The 25,382-nt window shown below is 37.1% G+C and overlaps 1 protein-coding gene across 1 annotated transcript in view; it reads left to right on the forward strand.

Annotated features, from left to right (window-relative positions):
* LOC128554210 (kinesin-like protein KIF28) overlaps nt 1-21,533 on the forward strand; it is a gene marked incomplete at its 3' end in the record, with an annotated part of 47,758 nt that extends 26,225 nt beyond the window's left edge. The window contains exons 4-5 of the mRNA XM_053535457.1: nt 16,923-17,068; nt 21,387-21,533. Of these exons, the coding sequence (XP_053391432.1) occupies nt 16,923-17,068; nt 21,387-21,533 (293 nt within the window). The remainder of the gene's footprint in view (nt 1-16,922; nt 17,069-21,386) is intronic.
* Nucleotides 21,534-25,382: the final 3,849 nt, after the last annotated feature.

The following is a 25,382-nucleotide window of genomic DNA, read 5'->3' on the forward strand; positions in this document are numbered from 1 at the left end:
TAACAAACTGACCATTTGGTAGAATTTCATTAAATTTCTTTCATTCTTTTCCATGAACATTTATTGTAAACATGTGAAGTTGTGTACCCACACCTGGTCACCCCCTTACCTTGATCACACACCTCCCCCCCCCCCCCCCCCCCCCCCCCCCCCCCCCCAAAAAATCAAAAAAAATCATTCCTTATTTTAGATTTTTTCAAACAAACTTCATATACATGTTCACCACTATGAGGTTATGGGGCCCATCAAGTTTCAGACAGATTGCCCAAGTAACACCAGAGTTATGGCCCTTAGAAGTTTCTAGTGTTAACTATATAGGGTACTATAGATCTATAAATATGGCAATTTCTGCATCATAACTTTTGATATATTTGACCTAGAACTATGAAACTTTAACAGAATTTAGAGCACTATAATGTGGTTGTGCACAGACAATTTTGTATGGATTACTTTTGTAACTTCAGAGTTATTGCCCTTTAATTGTCTAAAAATCCACATATTTGTACATAACAAACTTACCATTTGGCAGAATTTCATTAAATTTCTTTCATTATTTTCTGTGAACATTTATTATAAACATGTGAAGTTGCGCACCCACACCTGGTCACCCACTTGCCTTGGTCACACCCCATCCCCCTCCCAACCCCCCTCCCCCCTTTTTCCATTTCTTGTTTTAGATTTTTTTCAAACCTTCCAAGTTGTACCATTCCCCCACCTCACTTCTCCACCCAGTCATGCCCACCACTGATCATGTATCCTCTGCAAAACCCCCCCAACCCCCAACTTCACCCTTTTACCTTTTTTTTTTTTTTTTTTTTTTCATTTTTAATTTTCAATCAATATTTATAATCAACATGTGAAATTTTGTTTCCTCTCCCGTTCCCCTGCACCCCCACCCCCTAAAAAAATAAATATATACATATATCTATATATATACATTTATATATTTCCATTCCTTTTTATGCCCCCGAAGGGAGGCATATAGTTTTTGAACTGTCTGTCGGTCTGTCAGTCTGTCCGCATTTTTCGTGTCTGGTCCATATCTTTGTCATCGATGGATGGATTTTCAAATAACTTGGCATGAATGTGTACCACAGTAAGACGACGTGTCGCGCGCAAGACCCAGGTCCGTAGCTCAAAGGTCAAAGTCACCCTTAGACATTAAGGGATAGTGCATTGATGGGCGTGTCTGGTCCATATCTTTGTCATCGATGGATGGATTTTCAAATAACTTGGCATGAATGTGTACCACAGTAAGACGACCTGTCGCGCGCAAGACCCAGGTCCGTAGCTCAAAGGTCAAGGTCACACTTAGACATTAAGGGATAGTGCATTGATGGGTGTGTCCGGTCCATATCTTTGTCATCGATAGATGGATTTTCAAATAACTTGGCATGAATGTGTACCACAGTAAGACGACCTGTCGCGCGCAAGACCCAGGTCCGTAGCTCAAAGGTCAAGGTCACACTTAGACATTAAGGGATAGTGCATTGATGGGTGTGTCCGGTCCATATCTTTGTCATCGATAGATGGATTTTCAAATAACTTAGCATGAATGTGTACCACAGTAAGACGACGTGTCGCGCGCAAGACCCAGGTCCGTAGCTCAGAGGTCAAGGTCACACTTAGACATTAATGGATAGTGCATTGATGGGCGTGTCCGGTCCATATCTTTGTCGTCGATGGATGGATTTTCAAATAACTTGGCATGAATGTGTACCACAGTAAGACGACGTGTCGCGCGCAAGACCCAGGTCCGTAGCTCAAAGGTCAAGGTCACACTTAGACGTTAAAGGTCATTTTTCATGATAGTGCATTGATGGGCGTGTCCGGTCCATATCTTTGTCATTCATGCATGGATTTTAAAATTACGCATGAATGTGTGACACAGTAAGAAGATGTGTCGCGCGCAAGACCCAGCTCCGTAGGTCAAAGGTCCTTAACTCTAACATCGGCCATAACTATTCATTTAAAGTGCCATCGGGGGCATGTGTCATCCTATGGAGACAGCTCTTGTTTTTGTTTTTTTTTAAATGTTCAGACCTTCAACATGTTAAGTTGTGACTGCACAAACCTTGCCCTCAGCCATGTTCAAGATATCTTACATGTGTTCTCTTAAGGACATCTGTTCTTTTAATTTCAAATGTACATGTTAAACAGCAACACCTGGTGCCAAACCACTCAAAGACAATATTTCGTTCCAGTTAAACTTCAAGCTCACATTTCAATTAACTGCATTTAATTTTAAAAGCTAAGACTATTACACTAAGCATATCCCATTGAAAATAAATTCTTTAGTCAGGATCAAAGTATCATACATTTATTATGTACTCTTTAATTAAACATTTGTTTTCTGTTAAATTGATTTTGACTAATGAAATTATTTGCTTCTTATTAACATCCTTAACTTTTTGCCGGATATATCTTTTTGTCATTCCTCACCACAAACCCTTTCGGCGGGGGATACCAATTCATCGAATTTGCTTGTTTACACTTAGGAGACACATTTTTGGTCCAATCTTAATGAAGATTGGTCAGAATATTTGTTTCCATTAAATCACTAGGTCAAACATGCTTACACTGTTATGGTATGTTTCTCAGGTGAGCGACCTAGGGCCATCTTTGCCCTCTTGTTTATTTGATTTTCTTGTTCAGAAATGATTAAAGAAGAATATATTTTAAAATCAAGAACTTTGACTGTTCCGTTTTATTTTATTTTGGCTAAGTGGCCATGAAATACATAGAATTTTTTCGCTATTTTCCCCAACCCCTACTATGCATATCTCTTTATTTAAGCATTTTCCAAATAAAATAATTTACAAAATGCAACATGTAAACAATAACATTGAATTTAGCTATATTCCTGTGTCTGAAAAAAATATTATTAATTTTAATGCGATTATGACAGAAAATTGGCGATTTCCCTGGAAAAATACATGTGCCGCCAGGTGGCGCTCCTCAAAGGAAATGTGGACTCAGAACAATCTTATTTTTTCTCCAAATGAAGGACAGGAGATGTTAGTACATGCAGACCTGATATCAGTCTTATATCTCATACTTCGAAATTTTCGTAGGAAACCCGCGAACTACCTTAAGGTATTGGACCCGTAATAGTAATGTTTAAAAATGGCATTTGCTTGGTATATTCTTAAAGTTGACCATGTTTCACACTGTGTTGCAAATTTTAAACAACTTTTACCATGCCATTTGTTGTAAATTTTATATAATTTATGGTATTATTTCCTCACGCTTTAGAAGAGACAAAATTCAGTGTGATGGCCACTATCTAAAACGTTTGCAGAGAATTCATTACAGCATTAATTTTGATAAAAGAAAGATCAAACTATTGTTAAACAATTATAAAACACAAAATAAAACTGTAAAAATCATTTTTGTCTAGGGTGCCTCAAGTAAACAGATTTAATGAGACAGAATTCTAACTCCAACATTGAAGAATTAAGGTCGAATCCTGTGGGTCTGTTTTGAATTTTGCTCACTTCATTCAAAAATAACCTTGGGGCAATAGTAAAACCTACCTGCATTTCTTCCACAATATGTAATCTAAAGAATGAAGGCAAAATAGAGAACTTTTACCGCACATAACTCAGTATTTTTAAAGATGTCTAACTCTACCCCTCCTGTTTCAGAGGTAAATTCACATTGAACAGCAAAATATCGCTTATAAAATGAAAATTTTTCACTTTTGTACAATTCATCCATAATTAGTCTTGAAAGAAGTAAAAATTTACTAGAAAAAAAGAAAACATGGAAAAAAAATTTGGTCCCAGTGGGGTTTGAACCTATGCCCCCCATGAAAATTGCAGTCAAAGTAGGTTTATGGTAGGAATTGAATACTCTTCAAAAAGGAGATACTCTATTACAGGTCCAATATAAAAAAATATTAAGGTCACAATAGCCTAAATAGTTTTCCCTATATATTCTATATAAAACTGACCTTTTTCAAAGAGCTACCAAACATAGCTAGACCCATTTCAGAGAACAAATCCTTACCTCATTTTAAAGAGTTATGATAAAACTGATATAAAATGAAGAGAAAAGTAGGGGTCATGTATCTTCTAAGAGAGATTTCTCTGGTCACATTTACTTACTGTAAACTGACATCAAAATCACACTGCTGTGACCTTGAAGTACTACTCATACTAAAATTGAGCTTGACTTCACCAAATACAACCTGCTCTCCCATTTGTCCTACCAAAATGTCAACAATACATCCACAATGAAATTTAAACAGAAACTAGCCTCAATTCAGACCTCTGTTGCCATGCCAAGTGAAAAATTAGTGTTCAAATACCTGGCAGCCATTACGCGACTAGACCAGATGGCTCCCACGCTGGTTCCTTTAGTTTAGTTAGGCCTATAAGAAAAACTTGTTTTTCTGTAATAGTCTCAATTTCATTTGTATAGTACCAGTAACACATTTGCATGAAAAATACCAAGTTTCAGCTTGATTAAATCAGTTTTCCAGGTTTTATGGCATTTCCAGTAACGCGGGTCCCTGCGCCAATTTTCCTTCAAAACTGATGTCGCGACATAATTTTTAACCAGTTCTTCTAGCCAGAGCTGGTTTTTGCCCTATTTCATACCATAATTTGCAAGCAAATTACACATTAACACTTTGAAATATACCAAATGTCCCCTCTGAAAGGTATAGATGGGCATAATTTAGAGTGAAAATTTGCATTTTTTTTTTTTAAAAATACCCCCAAAACAGTGAAAATGTGATTTTTTGTTTTTTTGTGAATTTTTGCAGCAAAATTTCAATGAAATGCTCATTTTTTACCAAAATCTGACCGAACTAGTTCATTTATATCAATATCTGGACAAATCTCAATTTTTGCTCACATTTTCTTCTAGGACACAATAGCCTAAATATTTTTCCCTATATATTCTATATAAAACTGACCTTTTTCAAAGAGCTACCAAACATAGCTAGACCCATTTCAGAGAACAAATCCTTACCTTATTTTAAAGAGTTATGATAAAACTGATAAAAAATGAAGAGAAAAGTAGGGGTCATATATCTTCTAAGAGAGATTTCTCTGGTCATATTTACTTACTGTAAACTGACAACAAAATCACACTGCTGTGACCTGGAAGTACTACTCATACTAAAATTGAGCTTGACTTCACCAAATACAACCTGCTCTCCCATTTGTCCTACCAAAATGTCAACAATACATCCACAATGAAATTTAAACAGAAACTAGCCTCAATTTAGACCTCTGTTGCCATGCCAAGTGAAAAATTAGTGTTCAAATACCTGGCAGCCATTACGCGACTAGACCAGATGGCTCCCACTAGACCAGATGGCTCCCACGCTGGTTCCTTTAGTTTAGTTAGGCCTTAATGTTGCTTAGTGTCATTAGGCTTAATGTAGATATAATATGTTTCAGTCTGTGCAGATACTTCATCATAATTAAACATTTGTCATCATGAAAATTCTAATTAAAATCAAGTCACATAATGTTCTTCTAGTACATTCAGTTGATGACCTATTTGAAAGACTTTCATTGCAATTTTATATGTTACTCCGTTTCTGCTGTATAGTGACAAAGGCATCGGAAACTATTTATTACTTTGCAATATAGCCCCAAGATAATTATCTTTGAACACCACTGGACTTACTTGACTTGACTGCCACATTATCAAAGTTTATTAGTACCTTAAAAATGTCATGCATTTGATTTGTTTATCAGTTGTCTCCCTTTAATATGATAAAATGTTTCAATATCTTTTTATTAGCCTCCAGCTGGTTGAAAACCAGTTTCAGGGACTATAGGATTGTGCTTGGAACCGTCCGACCTTCAGTCCGTAAGTCCACAGTTGCATGTCCAGTCTATAATTTTGTCATTCATAAAAGAATTTTTAGCTCACCTGGTGAGCTATTAGGATCGATGAATGTCTGTTGTCCATCCGTCCGTCTGTTCACATTTAGTTTGTTTACACTCTAGCATCCACAATTTTGAAGTAATCTTAATCAAACTTGATAACAACGTTTTTGGTCACAAGACCTTGGATGAGTTAGATTATGAACTAGATCATATCAGTATGTCCAGAGTTATGTGCCCTTTATTGACAAAATTTGCTGTATTTCACTTTGTTTACACACTAGCATCTTCTTTTCTTCACCAATCCTAATCATATTTATTTAGGATGTGTATGACTTCAAGATCTTGGATGAGTTAGATTATTAGCGCAATCAGGATGCTAGGACAAGAGTTAGTTTTTACATAATTTATTTTAGGTCGATTGTGAAGGAAGTTCTACAACTTATATTAATCGACACCTCATTCCTAATGGAATCCATTGCCACGAGGGTATGAGAGAAGAGGCCAGTTTCCCTTTTAATGCTGAGCACCAGGCAAGGGAGCTACTGGTACCATTTTTCACGTCTTTGGTATGACGCGGCCGGGGATCGAACCCATGACCTCCCGCACTCAAAGCAGATGCTCTACTACTAGGCTAGCAAGGTGGACAAGAGTTACATGCCCTTGATTGACAAAATTTGCTATATTTCACCTTGTTTACACTCTAACATCTTCATTTCTTCACCAATCCTAATTGTATTTACATAGAATGTGTATGACCTCAACATCTTGGGCTGGTAGGACCAGAGTTATATGCCCTTGATTTACAAAAATTACTATATTTTACGTTGTTTACACTATAACACCTTCATTTCTTCACCAATCCAAAATGTATTTACATTGTTTATTTATTGTCGTAAAATCTTTTAAATGAGTTCAGTTTTGAACAAAATCAGACAAATAGGACAAGAGTATATTTTACCTTGTTTACACTGTAACATCTTTATTCCTTCAGCAATCAAAACCATATTTATGCAGAATGTGTATGAGCATAAGATCTCAGATGAATCTGATTATCTGTGTAATCTGACCATTACGACTAGAGTTACTTGCGCTTGATTTTACAGAAATTGCTATATTTTCCCTTGTTTACACTCAAGCAACTTCGTTTCTTCACCAATCCAAATAATATTTACACAGAATGTGTATGATTAAAAGATCTTGGATGAGTTCTAAGAGCTAAATCAGTTTGCTAGGACCAGAGTTATGTGCCTTGATTTACAAAAATTGTATATTTCACATTGTTTTGCATTTTTCTTTCTTCACCAGTCCTAATCATGTGTATGTGATTGATTTGAAAGTTCAAGTATATGTCTTCAGGTGGTCTTAGATTATCAGGTTAGATAAACTCTGGACTGATTTTATTTCAAATTACCTCCCTTTGTTAGCTCGACTATTCAAAGAATAGTAGAGCTATTGGACTCACCCATGCGTCGGCGTCCCGTTTTGGTTAAGGTTTTGTATGTAAGCCGATATCTCAGTAACCACTTGTGGGAATGGATTGAAACTTCACACACTTATTCACTGTGATAAACTGACCTACATTGCAAAGGTTCCATAACTCTATTTTGCTTTTTTACAAAATTATGCCCATTTTTCGACTTAGAAATTCTTGGTTAAGGTTTTGTATGTAAGCTGGTATCTCAGTAACCACTTATGGGATTGGATTGAAACTTAACACACTTATTCACTGTGATAAACTGACCTACATTGCACAGGTTCCATAACTCTATTTTGCTTTTTTTACAAAATTATGCCCCTTTTCGACTTGGAAATTGTTGGTTAAGGTTTTGTATGTAAGCTAGTATCTCAGTAATCACTTGTGGGAATGGATTGAAACTTCACACACTTATTCACTGTGATAAACTGACCTACATTGCACAGGCTCCATAACTCTATTTTGCTTTTTTACAAAATTATGCCCCTTTTTCGACTTAGAAATTCTTGGTTAAGGTTTTGTATGTAAGCTGGTATCTCAGTACCCACTAATGGGAATGGATTGAAACTTCACACACTTGATCACTGTCATGATCTGACATGCACTATGTAGGTACCATAACTCTACTTTGCATTTTTTCAAAATTATGCCCCTTTTTCGACTTAGCAGTTTTTGGGTTAAGTTTTTGTATGTAAGCTGGTATTTCAGTATCCACCTATGGGAAAGGATTGAAACTTCACGCACTTGTTCACTTTATGAGCTGATAAGCACTGTGAAGGTTCCTAACCCTTTTTCCCATATTTACAAAATTATGCCCCTTTTTCGACTTTCATATTAATTCATTTGACAAGGCTGTTGAATAGTCGAGCATTGCTGTCCTCTGACAGCTCTTGTCTTTAATTAAAATGAACATATTTTGGTAACTACTTGCATGATTAGTTCCAAATTTCATTTATATGATCAAGTGGACCCAGACAATGAGGGTAGATAACTCTGGGGTGAATTTTTGACAAATAATCTCCCTTTATTTTAATTTGAATGGATCATTCTCAGTACCTTCTGACAAGACTGATTTGAAATTTCATCAGTGTCATCAGGGTACTCAGGTGATCAAGTTAGAAACCTCTGGACTGATTTGTGTCAGATTACCTCCCTTTGTTTTTAGCTCACAATGATTATTGTAAAACCTTGATACATGGGTCACATTTTTATGCCCCCAGCATCTACTGATGCAGGAGGCATATAGTGATTGTCCTATCTGTCCGTACGAGGTTAACCAAATAGGACCATTTCGTCTAGCATCAATATCCCTTACTAGAATGACTTGATACTAATGCAGATGAAACCTGTGACCATTCCTCATCTTCAGACAACACCTGACCTCAGTTTGACCTTGACCTTGACCTTGTTTTGGACTTAGATTGCTTTGTAAGGGCCATCTCTTGGTTAACCAAATGGGACCGTTTCGTCTAGCATCAATACCCCTTACTAGAATCACTTGATACTAATGCAGATGTAACCTGTGACCATTCCTCATCTTCAGACATCACCAGACCTCAGTTTGACCTTGACCTTGACCTCGTTTTGGACTTAGGTTGCTTTGTATCGACAAGGATGCCACCTGGGGGAATCAAGCGTTTATTGAACGCAGTTTCTTGTTTTAACTTAAACATTTTGTTTGAAGTCCATTGTTTCAGGTACTATCAAAGGTATTGATTTGAAACTTGGAATACTTCATTACTGTCAACACCTACACCAAGGACGTCAATCCTCATAACTATTTTTTCATTGTACCCCCTGACAACAAAGTGGTAAGCGGGGGGGTATACTGGTTTCAGGTTGTCTGTCTGTCTGTCTGTCCGTAGACACAATCTTGTGCGCTCCATCTCTCCTCATCCCCTTGACACAATTTAATGAAACTTCACACAAGTGATCAGTAACAACAGTAGTTGTGCATGGGGCATGTTAGGTTCTTTCAGAAAAAAAAATTGCAGAGTTACGGGACTTTGTTTTTTGTTACTATACTATATACATAGACACAATCTTGTGCGCTCCATCTCTCCTCATCCCCTTGACACAGTTTAATGAAACTTCACACAAGTGATCAGTAACGACAGTAGTTTTGCATGGGGCATGTTAGGTTCTTTCAGAAAAAAAAATTGCAGAGTTACGGGACTTTGTTTTTTGTTACTATACTATATACATAGACACAATCTTGTGCGCTCCATCTCTCCTCATCCCCTTGACACAATTTAATGAAACTTCACACAAGTGATCAGTAACAACAGTAGTTGTGCATGGGGCATGTTAGGTTCTTTCAGAAAAAAAATTTTGCAGAGTTACGGGACTTTGTTTTTTGTTACTATACTATATACATAGACACAATCTTGTGCGCACCATCTCTTCTTATCCCCTTGACACAATTTAATGAAACTTCACACAAGTGATCAGTAACAACAGTAGTTGTGCATGGGTCATGTTAGGTTCTTTCAACAACAAAATTTGCGGAGTTATGGGACTTTGTTTCTTGTTAACATACTATGTACATACAGTCTGCATATGCAATCTTGTGCGCGCCTAATCTTCCGAACCCTTGCACATAATTTAATGAAACTTCACACAAGTGATCAGTACCATCCCTAGTTGTGCATGGTGAATGTTACGTTCTTTTTGATAAATATTCTGCATAGTTATGGGACTTCGGTTTTTTGTTACTATACTGTATACATACAGTCTGTATACATACAGTCCCCATAATTATGCAATCTTGTGTGTGTCAAATTGCAATGTACTGTGTCAGTGCATGAGGGGGGTACATTCATCACCTTTAGTGATAGCTCTAGTTTTTGACAGATTTGTATCCCTTTTTATGCCCCCGAAGGGAGGCATATAGTTCTTGAACCATCTGTCCATCTGTCGGTCTGTCCGCAATTTTCTTGTCCGGTCCATATCTTTGTCATCGATGGATGGATTTTCAAATAACTTGGCATGAATGTGTACCACAGTGAGATGACATGTCGCGCGCAAGACCCAGGTCCGTAGCTCAAAGGTCAAGGTCACACTTAGACGTTAAAGGTCATTTTTCATGATAGTGCATTCGTGTCTGGTCCATATCTTTGTCATCCATGGATGGATTTTCAAATAACTTGGCATGAATGTGTACCACAGTAAGACGACATGTCGCACGCAAGACCCAGGTCCGTAGCTCAAAGGTCAAGGTCACACTTAGACATTAAAGGTAATTTTTTATGATAGTGCATTCATGTCCGGTCCATATCTTTGTCATCCATGGATGGATTTTCAAATAACTTGGCATGAATGTGTACCAGAGTAAGACGACGTGTCGCACGCAAGACCCAGGTTCGTAGGTCAAAGGTCCTGAACTCTAACATCGGCCATAACTATTCATTCAAAGTGCCATCGGGGGCATGTGTCATCCTATGGAGACAGCTCTTGTTTAACTTGGAAATTTTCTATTTTTGTCCTTTCAGCCATATAGAGGTTTTATTGTACCCTCCGACAACAAAGTTGTAAGGGGGGGTATACTGGTTTCAGGTTGTCTGTCTGTCTGTCTGTCTGGCCGTCTGTCCGTAGACGCAATCTTGTGCGCACCATCTCTCCTTATCCCCTTGACAGAATTTAATGAAACTTCACACAAGTGATCAGTACCAACAGTAGTTGTGCATGGGGCATGTTAGGTTCTTTTAGAAAAAAAATTTGCAGAGTTATGGGACTTTGTTTTTTTGTTACTATACTATATACATAGACACAATCTTGTGCGCACCATCTCTCCTCATCCCCTTGACACAGTTTAATGAAACTTCACACAAGTGATCAGTACCAACAGTAGTTGTGCATGGGGCATGTTAGGTTCTTTTAGAAAAAATAATTGCAGAGTTATGGGACTTTGTTTTTTTGTTACTATACTATATACATAGACACAATCTTTTGCGCACCATCTCTCCTCATCCCCTTGACACAATTTAATGAAACTTCACACAAGTGATCAGTAACAACAGTGGTTGTGCATGGGGCATGTTAGGTTCTTTCAGAAAAAAAATTTGCAGAGTTATGGGACTTTGTTTTTTTCTTACTATACTATATACATAGACACAATCTTGTGCGCACCATCTCTCCTCATCCTCTTGACACAGTTTAATGAAACTTCACACAAGTGATCAGTAACAACAGTAGTTGTGCATGGGGCATGTTAGGTTCTTTTAGCGACAAAAATTGCAGAGTTATGGGACTTTGTTTCTTGTTAACATACTATGTACATACAGTCTGCATATGCAACCTTGTGCGCGCCTAATCTACCAAACCCTTGCACACAATTTAATGAAACTTCACACAAGTGATCAGTACCAACCCTAGTTGTGCATGGTGCATGTTACATTCTTTTAGATAAATATTCTGCATAGTTATGGGACTTTGTTTTTTGTTACTATACTGTATACATACAGTCCACATAATTATGCAATCTTGTGGGTGTCAAATTGCAATGTACTGTGTCAGTGCATGCGGGGGGTACATTCATCACCTTTAGTGATAGCTCTAGTTTATGCTTTAATTTGATACAAACTTCCACAGGATATTTGTCTTGATGATCTCTAGGCCAAGTTCGAAACTGGGTCATTTTGGGTCAAAAACTAGGTCATCAGGTCAAATCAAAGGAAAAGCTTGTTAACACTCTACAGGCCACATTTTATGACCCTATCTTCATGAAACTTGGTCAGAATGTTTATTTTGATGATTCCTGTGCAAAGTTCAAAACTGTGTCATATTGGGTCAAAAACTAGGTCACCCACTCAGATCAAAGGAAAAGCTTGTTTACACTGTAGAAGCCACATTTATGACCCTATCTTCATGAAACTTAGTAAGAATGTTTATCTTGATGATTCCAAGGCCAAATTTAACAGGTGAGCGATATAGGGTCATCATGACCCTCTTGTTATGTGCTAAACACAGGTTACCATGTCATACGTATATTCAAGGTCAAATAGTCAAGGTCCCTTGAGCTACTTAGGGTCACTTCTTGTTTATCATATTTTTGTTTTCAGTGGACAACTTTTTTCCTTTTTACTGTATAAGTAGCTTAATGTCAGATTCATAAGAAAGAAACCATAAAAATCATGGGTGTCTGTACTATTTTCTGTGATATTTAGATTTTGCTCAAATTTAGGTTCATTTAAGTCAACTATCCACCTGCTTTGTTTCATTCCTTGGGTGTTTGATTCACAAAAATTGTTCTTTACACACATTTCTTATGGAACACTTAAACATACTTAAACATGAATAAGAATTTAACTTTAATTGTACCCCCACCAAATATGTTTGGAGGGGGGTATATAGGAGTCAGTTTTGTCGCGTCGCGTCCCATCCCGTCCCGAAATTTATTATCTCAGTTATTACTAAATGGATTTGATTCAAACTTAAAATAGAGGTTCCACCTCATCACCCACATCATGTGACACAAGGTGCATAACTCTGACACCAAGTTTTCATGAATTATGTCCCCTTTTACTTAGAATTTAAGGTTAATTTTGTTGTATTTTCACTATATCTCAGTTATTACTAAATGGATTTGATTCAAACTTAAAATAGTTCTTCCACCTCATCACCCACATCATGTGACATAAGGTGCTTAACTCTGACATCAATTTTTTATGAATTATGCCCCCTTTTTTCTTTAAATTTAAGGTTGATTTTGATGTATTTTCACTATATCTCAGTTATTACAAAATGGATTTGATTCAAACTTAAAATAGATGTTCCACCTCATCACCCACATCATGTGACACAAGGTGCATAACTCTGACACCAATTTTTCATGAATTATGCCCCTTTTTACTTAGAATTTAAGGTTAATTTTGATGTATATTTACTGTATCTCTGTTACTACTAAATGGATTTGATTTAAACTTAAAATAGATGTTCCACCTTATCACCCACATCATGAAACACAAGGTGCATAACTCTGACACCAATTTTTCTTGAATTATGTCCTCTTTTACTTAGAATTTAAGGTTAATTTTGATGTATTTTCACTATATCTCATTCTGATTGGCTTAGAGCCAAAGGAAAGAAACCTTTTTTTCAACTTTTGTACTGAGTTTCTTCCCCTTAAATTCCAGGAATTAGTCTATTTTTAGAAATCCTATTTTTAGATTTTCAATATTTTTGGTATTTTTCTAACTTTTTTTATTATCAGTCCTAGGTAAAAAGTAAATACATTTTTCTGTGGTAACATGGGTCGGTAAGACACTTTTTTTGTATCTCTAATATTAGAAATTTTTCATATTTACCTCATCTCTCATCCAGGGCACATAGTTATACTAGTATTACTTATATGTGGAAGCCCAGGATGAAGTACTCCAAAGACGAGTAAACTTCTTTATAAATATTAATTTTTTTTGACATTTTTATAGTATTTTTAGCTCACCTGTCACATAGTGACAAGGTGAGCTTTTGTGATCACGCAGCGTCCGTCGTCCGTCCGTCAGTCCGTGCGTGCGTCCGTGCGTAAACTGTTGCTTGTGACCACTCTAGAGGTCACATTTTTTGTGGGATCTTTATGAAAATTGGTCAGAATGTTCATCTTGATGATATCTAGGTCAAGTTCGAAACTGGGTCACGTGCCGTCAAAAACTAGGTCAGTAGGTCTAAAAATAGAAAAACCTTGTGACCTCTCTAGAGGCCATATATTTCATAAGATCTTCATGAAAATTAGTCAGAACGTTCACCTTCATGATATCTAGGTCAAGTTCGAAACTGGGTAACGTGCCGTCAAAAACTAGGTCAGTAGGTCAAATAATAGAAACACCTTGTGACCTCTCTAAAGGCCATATTTTTCATGGAAACTGTATGAAAATTGGTCTGAATGTGTATCTTGATGATATCTAGGTCAAGTTCGAAACTGGGTCACGTGCAGTCAAAAACTAGGTCAGTAGGTCTAAAAATAGAAAAACCTTGTGACCTCTCTAGAGGCCATATATTTCATGGGATCTTCATGAAAATTGGTCAGAATTTTCACCTTGATGATATCTAGGTCAAGTTCGAAAGTGGGTCATGTGCCGTCAAAAACTAGGTCAGTAGGTCAAATAATAGAAAAACCTTGTGACCTCTCTAGAGGCCATATTTTTCATGGGATCTGTATGAAAGTTGGTCTGAATGTTCATCTTGATGATATCTAGGTCAAGTTTGAAAGTGGGTCACGTGCCTTCAAAAACTAGGTCAGTAGGTCAAATAATAGAAAAACCTTGTGACCTCTCTAAAGGCCATATTTTTCATGGGATCTGTATGAAAGTTGGTCTGAATGTTCATCTTGATGATATTTAGGTCAAGTTCGAAACAGGGTCATGTGCGGTCAAAAACTAGGTCAGTAGGTCTAAAAATGGAAAAACCTTGTGACCTCTCTAGAGGCCATACTTTTGAATGGATCTCCATAAAAATTGGTCAGAATGTTCATCTTGATGATATCTAGGTCAAGTTTGAAAGTGGGTCACGTGCCGTCAAAAAGTAGGTCAGTAGGTCAAATAATGAAAAAAAGTTGTGACCTCTCTAGAGGCCATATTTTTCATGGGATCTGTATGAAAGTTGGTCTGAATGTTTATCTTGATGATATATAGGCCAAGTTTGAAACTGGGTCGTCTGCGATCAAAAACTAGGTCAGTAGGTCTAAAAATAGAAAAACCTTGTGACCTCTCTAGAGGCCATACCCTTAAATGGATCTTCATGAAAATTGGTCAGAATGTTCACCTTGATGATATCTAGGTCAAGTTTGAAACTGGGTCACGTGCCTTAAAAAACTAGGTCAGTAGGTCAAATAATAAAAAAACCTTGTGACCTCTCTAGAGGCCATACTTTTCATGGGATCTGTATGAAAGTTGGTCTGAATGTTCATCTTGATGATATCTAGATCAAGTTTGAAACTTGGTCATGTGCGATAAAAAACTAGGTCAGTAGGTCTAAAATTATTAAAATCTTTTGACCTCTAGAGGCCATATTTTTCAATGGATCTTCATGAAAATTGATCTGAATGTTCACCTTGATTATATCTAGGTCAGATTCGAAACTGGGTCACATGCGGTCAAAAATTAGGTCAGTAGGTATAAAAATAGAAAAACCTTGTAACCTCTCTAGAGGCCATATTTTTCATGAGATCTTCATGAAAATTAGTGAGAATGTTCACCTTGATGATATCTAGGTAAAGTTCAAAACAGGGTCACGTACCTTCGAAAACTAGGTCAATAGGTCAAATAATAGAAAAACCTTGTGACCTCTCTAGAGACCATATTTTTCAGTGGATCTTCATGAAAATTGGTCAGAATTTTTATCTTGATACAGAGCTCCAGATAAGCTTTTGGTGCAACTGGGTATTTACCCATCACTTTTTGTCTGAATTGGGTATTGGAAATTTGAATTGGGTAAAAATAATATCATTACCCAGCCTTTTCAGAAGTAATTGGGTATTTGCTAAAACCAATTGGGTATTTTACCAATCTCGCACTAACAATTGAGTTTTTTTTTTGCTTACAGTATACATGGTATATATCATTAAACAGGACTGACTAAGTATTTTAATGGCGCCCTTCAATGTTTAATACAAAAATGTATTTAAAATTGTAATGAATGTTTCATACTGTTGTTTTCTTTTTCACTTTTAATGCAGTCTGAGATCAGTTCATCCACAATATCCCGAACGATGTGGTCACCGCAATATGCATTCTCCCAAAAGATGTCATCCAGTATTGGTGACACTACATCGTCACAAACAGATAACTGTCATTGTTGAACAGCAAAATATCCTACTAATTTGTTTGTTTGTGCTGCAACAATGTTTTTTTCTGCAACCTCTTTACATTTTATCGGCGTAAAATTGTTTACAAAGCGTCCAAATAACACTGATCAGCCGACTGAATGGTCCTGTTATTTTTCCGATAAATTGCAACCTGTTCTGCAGTAACGTATAACCAGTCAGTCAAATCTAGCGTTAAAGTCTCGTACCCGTTCTAGTTATAAGGAAAATGCGATACGCAAGCTATTTTTTACGAATTGGGTATTAGGAATTTTAATTGCATTTCAGTACGCACACTGTATGAATTCAATTGGGTTTTCTGCAATTTTAATTGCGTAAATACGCAAATACGCAGCTTATCTGGAGCTCTGTTGATAATATCTAGGTCAAGTTCAAAACTGGGTCACATGAGCTCAGAAACTAGGTCACTATGTCAAATAATAGAAAAAACGACGTCATACTCAAAACTGGGTCATGTGGGAAGAGGTGAGCGATTCAGGACCATCATGGTCCTCTTGTTAAGATTACTTATGGTTGCCATTCTTCTGTGACAAGACCGTATGGTGGGGGTATGAGTCACTCCTGTGACAGTTCTAGTTGTAACAGTATCTGTTTGTCTTTCTGCTACATAGAAACTGACCGTTTCCTTTTTTACCAACTAAAACATGTTCACAACCAGTTTGTTTTCCTTCTACTGACAGAATTGCCCCTAACTTCAGAAGACAACTATGGCTTTCCTTATACCAGTGTGGTGAAACACTTTTGCAAGTGTGTAAAATGTAAAGTTTGTATATTTCAGTATACTAAAGCAGCATGCTGTTTTAACATGTAACAATGGAATGGTGCAGCTGGAACCAGTGGCTGGGTCCGGCACAAAAACAAAAGTCAATGGTGTAGTGGTAACTGGAATGACAAAGCTCACACATAAAGACAGGCTTCTCTTTGGTATGTATTTGGGTCTTTTAGGTAAAGCCTAAGAATGTGTCAGTGCCTTGAGAATTTCTGAAAAAAACAGGTTGAGTGCAAAATCTGGGTATGTGTAATGTAGCCTTGGTTATCAGGAGGTCAGGAGAGTGTAAGCTGTTTACGTAAAAACTGATATGAACTTGCGCACCTCCTATTTTTCGTCTGGCTCCGCCCCCTATTTTCAGAGTTATGGCCCCTGAAATAGTCAAAAATGCACATTTTTACTTTGTGACTAGCCTAGCGCAAAAAGTATTTGATATAGATTCATGAAACCTTGCATGAGTCTTAATCATGATATGAACTTGAGCACCTCCTATTTTTCATCTGGCTCCACCCCCTATTTTCAGAGTTAGGCCCCTGAAATAGTCAAAAATGCACATTTTCACCTTGTGACATGCCTAGCTCCAAAAGTATTTGATATACAGTGCATTCGCGATGCTACAAATCGCAATTTAACGAAATACCGGTATACTATGAAAAGGTGTTGTGGTCCCCACTGCTTTCCTCCTTACTTCTGTGTAACAAAGTCGCGGTTTTACGAAAATGCAATTTTACGAAAAATGCGCCCCTACTAATGTATTGTTATGCCCTTAAAGCCTGTTTTCAACTAGTTTTAGTTGCGATTATACGAATGTATCGTCTAAGTTTTCACACCTACCATAACGGCGTGAAAATGCTTTAGAGTGGAAAGTGTCACTATCATTTAGCTGGGCGTAAATAGTGATTAAAGTGTGGAAACTTAGTAATTAAATCTGAAACGCATACGCTGTACACTATGACACAAGTTAGTGGTTATTTTTTTCTCCTATAACTATCCGATCGGATGGCATACAAGTCACACTTGCTTCGATATCTATACGTCTCAATCACTGCATAAAGAAAATAAAACAATATTTAAGTCCTGATCGTCTGTATACTGTCGTTTTATTATACCAAACAATTCAGTCAAGGGTAGATGAGCTTATCGGAATATGCAATTGCGATTTTTTTTCTAGTGCAACAATGTACCCTGTATATGTTTTATGTACAGTGAATAAAAAGTGAAGAAAAAAAACATCCTGTTCTACATTCTACATACCATCTGAGTTCAGATTCAAATAAGATGGTACACATGTACTCCGATACGAAAATCACATGTTTAAATATCACGGGTTACGACCTGTAGATATTGAGGTGCTGTATAGTGAAATTTCCTATGCTACGCTCGAACGAAAATGCGATATTACGAAGAAAACGGCCGATCCCTTGGCTTTTCGTAGGATCGCGATTGTACTGTAGATTCATGAAACCTTGCATGGGTCTTAATCAGGATATGGACTTGCGCACCTTCTATTTTTCATCTGGCTCCACCCTCTATTTTCAGAGTTATGGCCCCTGAAATAGTCAAAAATGCACATTTTCACCTTGTGACATGCCTAGCTAAAAAAGTATTTGATATAGATTCATGAAACCTTGCATGAGTCTTAATCATGATATGAACTTGCGCACCTCCTATTTTTCATTTGGGTCTGCCCCCTATTTTTAGAGTGCTTCCACGACAATTCGTCGAAAGACACCGTCTAATACGACAATTTGCCGAATACGATATTTAGTCGAACTGGATATTTAGCCAAATATGACAGTTGGTCATTGTATTTTTGACAGAATTATACTTTAATTTTTTTGACAATCTTCCCTTTCTGGATATAACTTTAGTACAATATAAGATAATGACTTGAAACTTAAAATGTATCTTTATCATCATCATCTGCTATAAAAATAAATAAAATAAACAAAATAAAACAAAAATAAATAGAAATATAATTTAAGTTTAGCAAAGTATACTTTATGTTCATGTAGTTTCTTGGACTGTTTTTTCTGATATAATTTAATTCCATCAAAATAAAGAATGTCAGTACCCATTCCATACTTGACCTTTAACCCCTCTGGGTAGTAGGGTCTTTTTATAACTTGGTGTGTCTTCCTTTTAAAGTAGAGGTCTGTTATTCAGACCTAAATTCATATTACTGTCAAATCGCCGAATAGTGGAGCGCGCTGTCTTAGGACAGCTCTTGTTATTTTTTAGCTCACCTGTCACAAAGTGACAAGGTGAGCTTTTGTGATTGCGCGGTGTCCGTCGTCCGTCCGTGCGTCAGTGCGTCCGTGCGTGCGTGCGTCCGTAAACTTTTGCTTGTGACCACTCTAGAGGTCACATTTTTCATGGGATCTTTATGAAAGTTGGTCAGAATGTTCATCTTGATGATATCTAGGTCAAGTTTGAAACTGGGTCACGTGCCGTCAAAAACTAGGTCAGTAGGTCTAAAAATAGAAAAACCTTGTGACCTCTCTAGAGGCCATATATTTCATAAGATCTTCATGAAAATTGGTCAGAATGTTTACCTTGATGATATCTAGGTCAAGTTCGAAACTGGGTCACGTGCCTTCAAAAACTAGGTCAGTAGGTCTAAAAATAGAAAAACCTTGTGACCTCTCTAGAGGCCATATATTTCACAAGATCTTCATGAAAATTGGTCAGAACGTTCACCTTGATGATATCTAGGTCAAGTTCGAAACTGGGTCACGTGCCATCAAAAACTAGGTCAGTAGGTCAAATAATAGAAAAACCTTGTGACCTCTCTAAAGGCCATATTTTTCATGGGATCTGTATGAAAATTGGTCTGAATGTTCGTCTTGGTGATATCTAGGTCAAGTTCGAAACTGAGTCACGTGCGGTCAAAAACTAGGTCAGTAGGTCTAAAAATAGAAAAACTTTGTTACCTCTCTAGAGGCCATATATTTCATGAGATCTTCATGAAAATTGGTCAGAATGTTCACCTTGATGATATCTAGTCAAGTTTGAAAGTGGGTCACGTGCCATCAAAAACTAGGTCAGTAGGTCAAATAATAGAAAAACCTTGTGACCTCTCTAGAGGCTATATTTTTTATGGGATCTGTATGAAAGTTGGTCTGAATGTTCATCTTGATGATATCTAGGTCAAGTTCGAAAGTGGGAGACGTGCCTTCAAAAACTAGGTCAGTAGGTCAAATAATAGAAAAACCTTGTGACCTCTCTAAAGGCCATATTTTTCATGGGATCTGTATGAAAATTGGTCTGAATGTTCATCTTGATGATATCTAGGTCAAGTTCGAAACAGGGTCATGTGCGGTCTAAAACTAGGTCAGTAGGTCTAAAAATAGAAAAACCTTGTGACCTCTCTAGAGGCCATACTCGTGAATGGATCTCCAATAAAATTGGTCAGAATGTTCACCTTGATGAAATCTAGGTCAAGTTTGAAACTGGGTCACGTGCCTTAAAAAACTAGGTCAGTAGGTCAAATAATAAAAAAACCTTGTGACCTCTCTAGAGGCCATACTTTTCATGGGATCTGTATGAAAGTTGGTCTGAATGTTCATCTTGATGATATCTAGGTCAAGTTTGAAACTGGGTCAACTGCGGTCAAAAACTAGGTCAGTAGGTCTAAAATTATTAAAATCTTTTGACTTCTCTAGAGGCCATATTTTTCAATGGATCTTCATGAAAATTGATCTGAATGTTCACCTTAATGATATCTAGGTCAGTTTCGAAACTGGGTCACGTGCGGTCAAAAATAGGCCAGTAGGTATAAAAATAGAAAAACCTTGTGACCTCTCTAGAGGCCATATTTTTCATGAGATCTCTATGAAAATTAGTGAGAATGTTCACCTTGATGATATCTAGGTAAAGTTCAAAACAGGGTCACGTACCTTCGAAAACTAGGTCAATAGGTCAAATAATAGAAAAACTTTGTGACCTCTCTAGAGACCATATTTTTCAATGGATCTTCATGAAAATTGGTCAGAATTTTTATCTTGATAATATCTAGGTCAAGTTCAAAACTGGGTCACATGAGCTCAAAAACTAGGTCACTATGTCAAATAATAGAAAAAAACGACGTCATACTCAAAACTGGGTCATGTGGGAAGAGGTGAGCGATTCAGGACCATCATGGTCCTCTTGTTTGGGTAAACAGTGGTGACTAACAAAAATTGTCATTATAATTTCATATTCAGTATGGCTCCAACCAAGATCAGAGCTATTTATAAAAGTGTTTACAAACTTAATTTTATGACAGCTTGTTATAGTATAGCTCTTCCTCTGCAGTTACCATACACATCAGTAATTCAGTAATAGTATATTAACAACCAGAAGTCTAGACCACCCCATACACTGGTAACCTGACCTCTAGATTCTGGGTCTAGAGGTCCAGTTTCCTGACCCCAAGCCGTTTCCATTAATAAAGAAGTGAAAACCATTACAAACTGATCGTCTGTTTTACAGGTTCAAACCATCTTTATGTTTTTATGAACCCAAAGAACACTGAGACAACAGAAGAGTTACCTGCAGAAATAACTTGGGAGTTTGCCCAGAAAGAGATAGCACAAGTTAAAGGATTTGCTACAGCCACAGGGGCTGGCTTGTCCAAAGGTAACATACTTATCAAATGTGATATTTATTAAAGGAGTAAGATTATATGTTGGCGAGGTTTGAAGAAGTAACCCTAGTTGTTTTCATGTTCAATTCTTACGGCTTGCTCTAATGGTCACATTTGGAGCAATATTTAAGTCCTGCCCCTGGAGCTGTTTGAAAAGATCTAAGTTGTTAAGCCTTGAGGAATGAGAGTCATTATACTGTATAGTTATATGTATACCTCTTTATTTGTTTCTTCCTAGTGGTAGGATGATTAAAGATTTAATTGAAATAGTTATGATAGATGTTTTTGCTACAATATATATATATATATATATATATATATATAATTTACCTCTTTAATTAGGATTATCAAAAGGTTGGTATATTGTGCTAATGTGTTGATGTGTTGCCATGACTTGTTTACTCAATTCCTACAATTTGCTTTAACAGTATTGCTTCGCCAAACCATTGTAATTCACATAGTGTATTATGTGCATTATACTAAAACAGTCACACTGTAATGCTGGGGTTAAATGTTGATAACTGATCATAGTGCAGAACATAGGGGAAGTCCTTTAAGTAACATGTGAAAATCTGGTAAGTAGATAAAGCTAGGTTCTCACTGTAGATCAGATCAACTTGATCATCTTACGGTGATAGAAACTGCTTTAAATGTCATTTCCTTGTAGGCTGCAGGCAACAAGACACAAAATTGTACACATGTGTTGATCAAGATAAAACAACCAACCAATCACATATTATACACCCAGTGCCTCGTTTTATTATGTCTCCCCACCCCCTCTTGGGGAATACATACTGTTTTTGCCCTGTCTGTCCGTCCGTCACACTTCATTTCCGATCAATAACTGGAGAACCGTTAGACCTAGAACCATCAAACTTCATAGGATGGCAGGGCTTGTGGAGTAGACGACTCCTATTGTTTTTGGGGTCACTCTGTTAAAGGTCAAGGTCACAGCAGACAGACCATGGAAATCCATTTCTGGTCCGTAACTTGAGAACCATTTGACCTACAACCTTTAAACTTCATAGGATGGCAGAGCTTATTGAGTAGATGACCCCTATTGATTTTGGGGTCATTCTGTTCAAGGTCAAGGTCACAGGGGCCTGAACATGGAAAACGTTTTCCGATCAATAACTTGAGAACCACTTGACCCAGAATGTTGAAACTTCATAGGATGATTGGACATGCAGAGTAGATGACCCCTATTGATTTTGGGGTCACTATATCAAGGTCACAGCAGACAGAACATGGAAATCCATTTCCAGTCAGTAACTTGAGAACCATTTTGACCTAGAACCATCAAACTTCATAGGGTGATAGGACTTTCAGAGAAGATGACCTCTGTTGTTTTTGGGGTGACCCCATCAAAGACCAAGGTCACAGGGGCCATCTGTCACACTTCATTTTCAATCAGTAACTGGAGAACCATTTGACATACAGACTTCAAACTTCATAGGGTGATAGGGCTTATAGAGAAGATGACCCCTATTACTTTTTTGGTTACTAAATTAAAGGTGAAGGTCACAGGGGTCTGAACATGGAAAACCGTTTCTGATCAATATCTTCAGAACCACATGACCCAGAATGTTGAAACTTTATAGGATGATTAAACAAGTAGATTAGATGACCCCTATTGCATTTTGGGTCACTTGATCAAAAGTTAAGGTCACAGGGACCAGAACATTAAAACGGTTTCTGATCAATAACCTGAGAACCATTTGACCCAGAACCTTAAAACTTCATCGGATGATAGGACTTCAAGAGTAGATGACCCTTATTGTTTTTGGGGTTACTTGAGCAAAGGTCAAGGTCTCAGGGACCAGAACATGGAAAACAGTTTCTGATCAATAACTTGAGAACCATTTGACCCAGAACCTTAAAACTTCATAGGATGATAGGACTTCAAGAGTAAATGACCCTTATTGTTTTTGGGATTGCTTGAGCAAAGCTCAAGGTCACAGGGGCCTGAAACATAGAAAACCATTTCCAATCAGTAACTTGAGAACCACTTGACCCAGAATGTTGAAACTTAATAGGATTATTGGACATACAGAGTAGATGACCCCTATTGATTTTTGGGTCACTCGATCAAAGGTCAAAGTCAAGGGACCTGAACATGGAAAACCACTTCCAGTTCATAACTTGAGAACCACTGGGCCCAGAATGTTAGAGAGATGATTGGACATGCCAAGTAGATGATCACGATTGCAACCAACCATCAGAATATCTCTTTTACTTTCACTGCTGTCCCCTATTGACTTCTTGCCTATATGACTATGCATTGACGGAGACATGCGCTTTTCTACAAAAGTATCCTCTAGTTCTTATCCGAAATTGTTATCAGTTTATAACTGACAGTTGAGTTCGCAACCAATATTATTCATCCACTTCCCAGCATGTGAATCACTATTACTGTTGCACAAATAATCCACGCTATCTAAATGTCTGTTTAAGATATGTCTCATCCTTCCAATTAATCCGAGTTTCTCATATTTTCTCAATATATATTTCCTTGAAAACTGTCAGAACTTCGGACAGGAACTTGTTTCTACACAATAACAAATAAGACAGAAGTATCGTTATAATATACAAAAAATGACTTTGACATCATATGTTCACTCAGTCTTACTTGTTTATTACATGAACATGTTAGATAATATTTTTATCAAAAATGTGAAAACTAATGGAATGTATAATTTTGATTTAAAACAAAATGGCATCATTCAAAAATCTAACGGAAGTGACTTCTCCATATTGGCTTTCTCTTTTGAACCAATCGGAATGCTTGAATTTTGTATTGGCCCTGTTTTCTCATATTGGCCCTGCTTTTTTCATATTCGCTCAGTTATGCTTTGTATTAGCTCTACTTGTGTCATATGATGTGCACAGTTGATCTAATACAGTGTGTAATATTGTAAAGTTGAATTATAATACACTGGAATAAAAAGCTTCTTTTCTATTTATTATTTCTTAGCTCACCTATCACTTAGTGACAAGGTGAGCTTTTGTGATCGCCCGTTGTCCATCCACAATTTCTTGCGAACACGAAAGAGACCACATTTTGCATGTGATTTTGATCAAACTTGTACACAACTTGGATTGGCATAACATCTCGGTTCCTTTTGAAAACTAGCCAGATTCCATCATTGGTTCCAGAGTTATGGCCCCTCAAAGGGCCAAAATTTGCTATTTTGCCTTTTGCAGCCATATGGAGACTTCATTTATGGTTTGATTTGATACAGACTTGCAAAATATCTTTAACAACCCTAGATCTTGGATTCCATGATGAATCTGTCAGATCTAGTCATGAGTTGCAGAGTTACAGCCCCTGGTTGACCCCTGAAAGAGCCAAAATTTGTTGATTTTTACCTTTTGAACATGAGAGAAGTGACATTTTACATTCGATTTTAATCGTACTTACACGCAACATGAGTCACAATAAGATCTCGGTTCAGGGCAATATTTTCCCATTTTGGCCCTTTCAGCCATATAGAAGTTTCATTTATGCTTTGATATGATACAGACTTGCACAGAATGTTTACCTTGATAAACTCTAGGCCAGTTTCGAAACTGGGTCATGTCAGGTCAAAAATTAGGTCACCAGGTCAAATCAAAGGAAAAGCTTGTTAATATCCTAGAAGCCACATTAATGACCCTGTATTTATGAAACTTGGTCGGAATGTTTGTCTTGATGATTCCTCTCCCAAGCTTGAAACTGGGTCATGTGGGGTCAAAAACTAGGTCACTGGCTAAAATCAAAGGAAAAGCTTGATATCACTCTAGAGGCCATATTTATGACCCTATCTTCATGAAACTTAGTAAGAATGTTAATCTTGATGATT

The sequence above is a fragment of the Mercenaria mercenaria genome, unplaced genomic scaffold (genome assembly GCF_021730395.1).
Source record: "Mercenaria mercenaria strain notata unplaced genomic scaffold, MADL_Memer_1 contig_4834, whole genome shotgun sequence".
In the NCBI taxonomy this organism is placed as follows: Eukaryota; Metazoa; Mollusca; class Bivalvia; order Venerida; family Veneridae; genus Mercenaria; species Mercenaria mercenaria.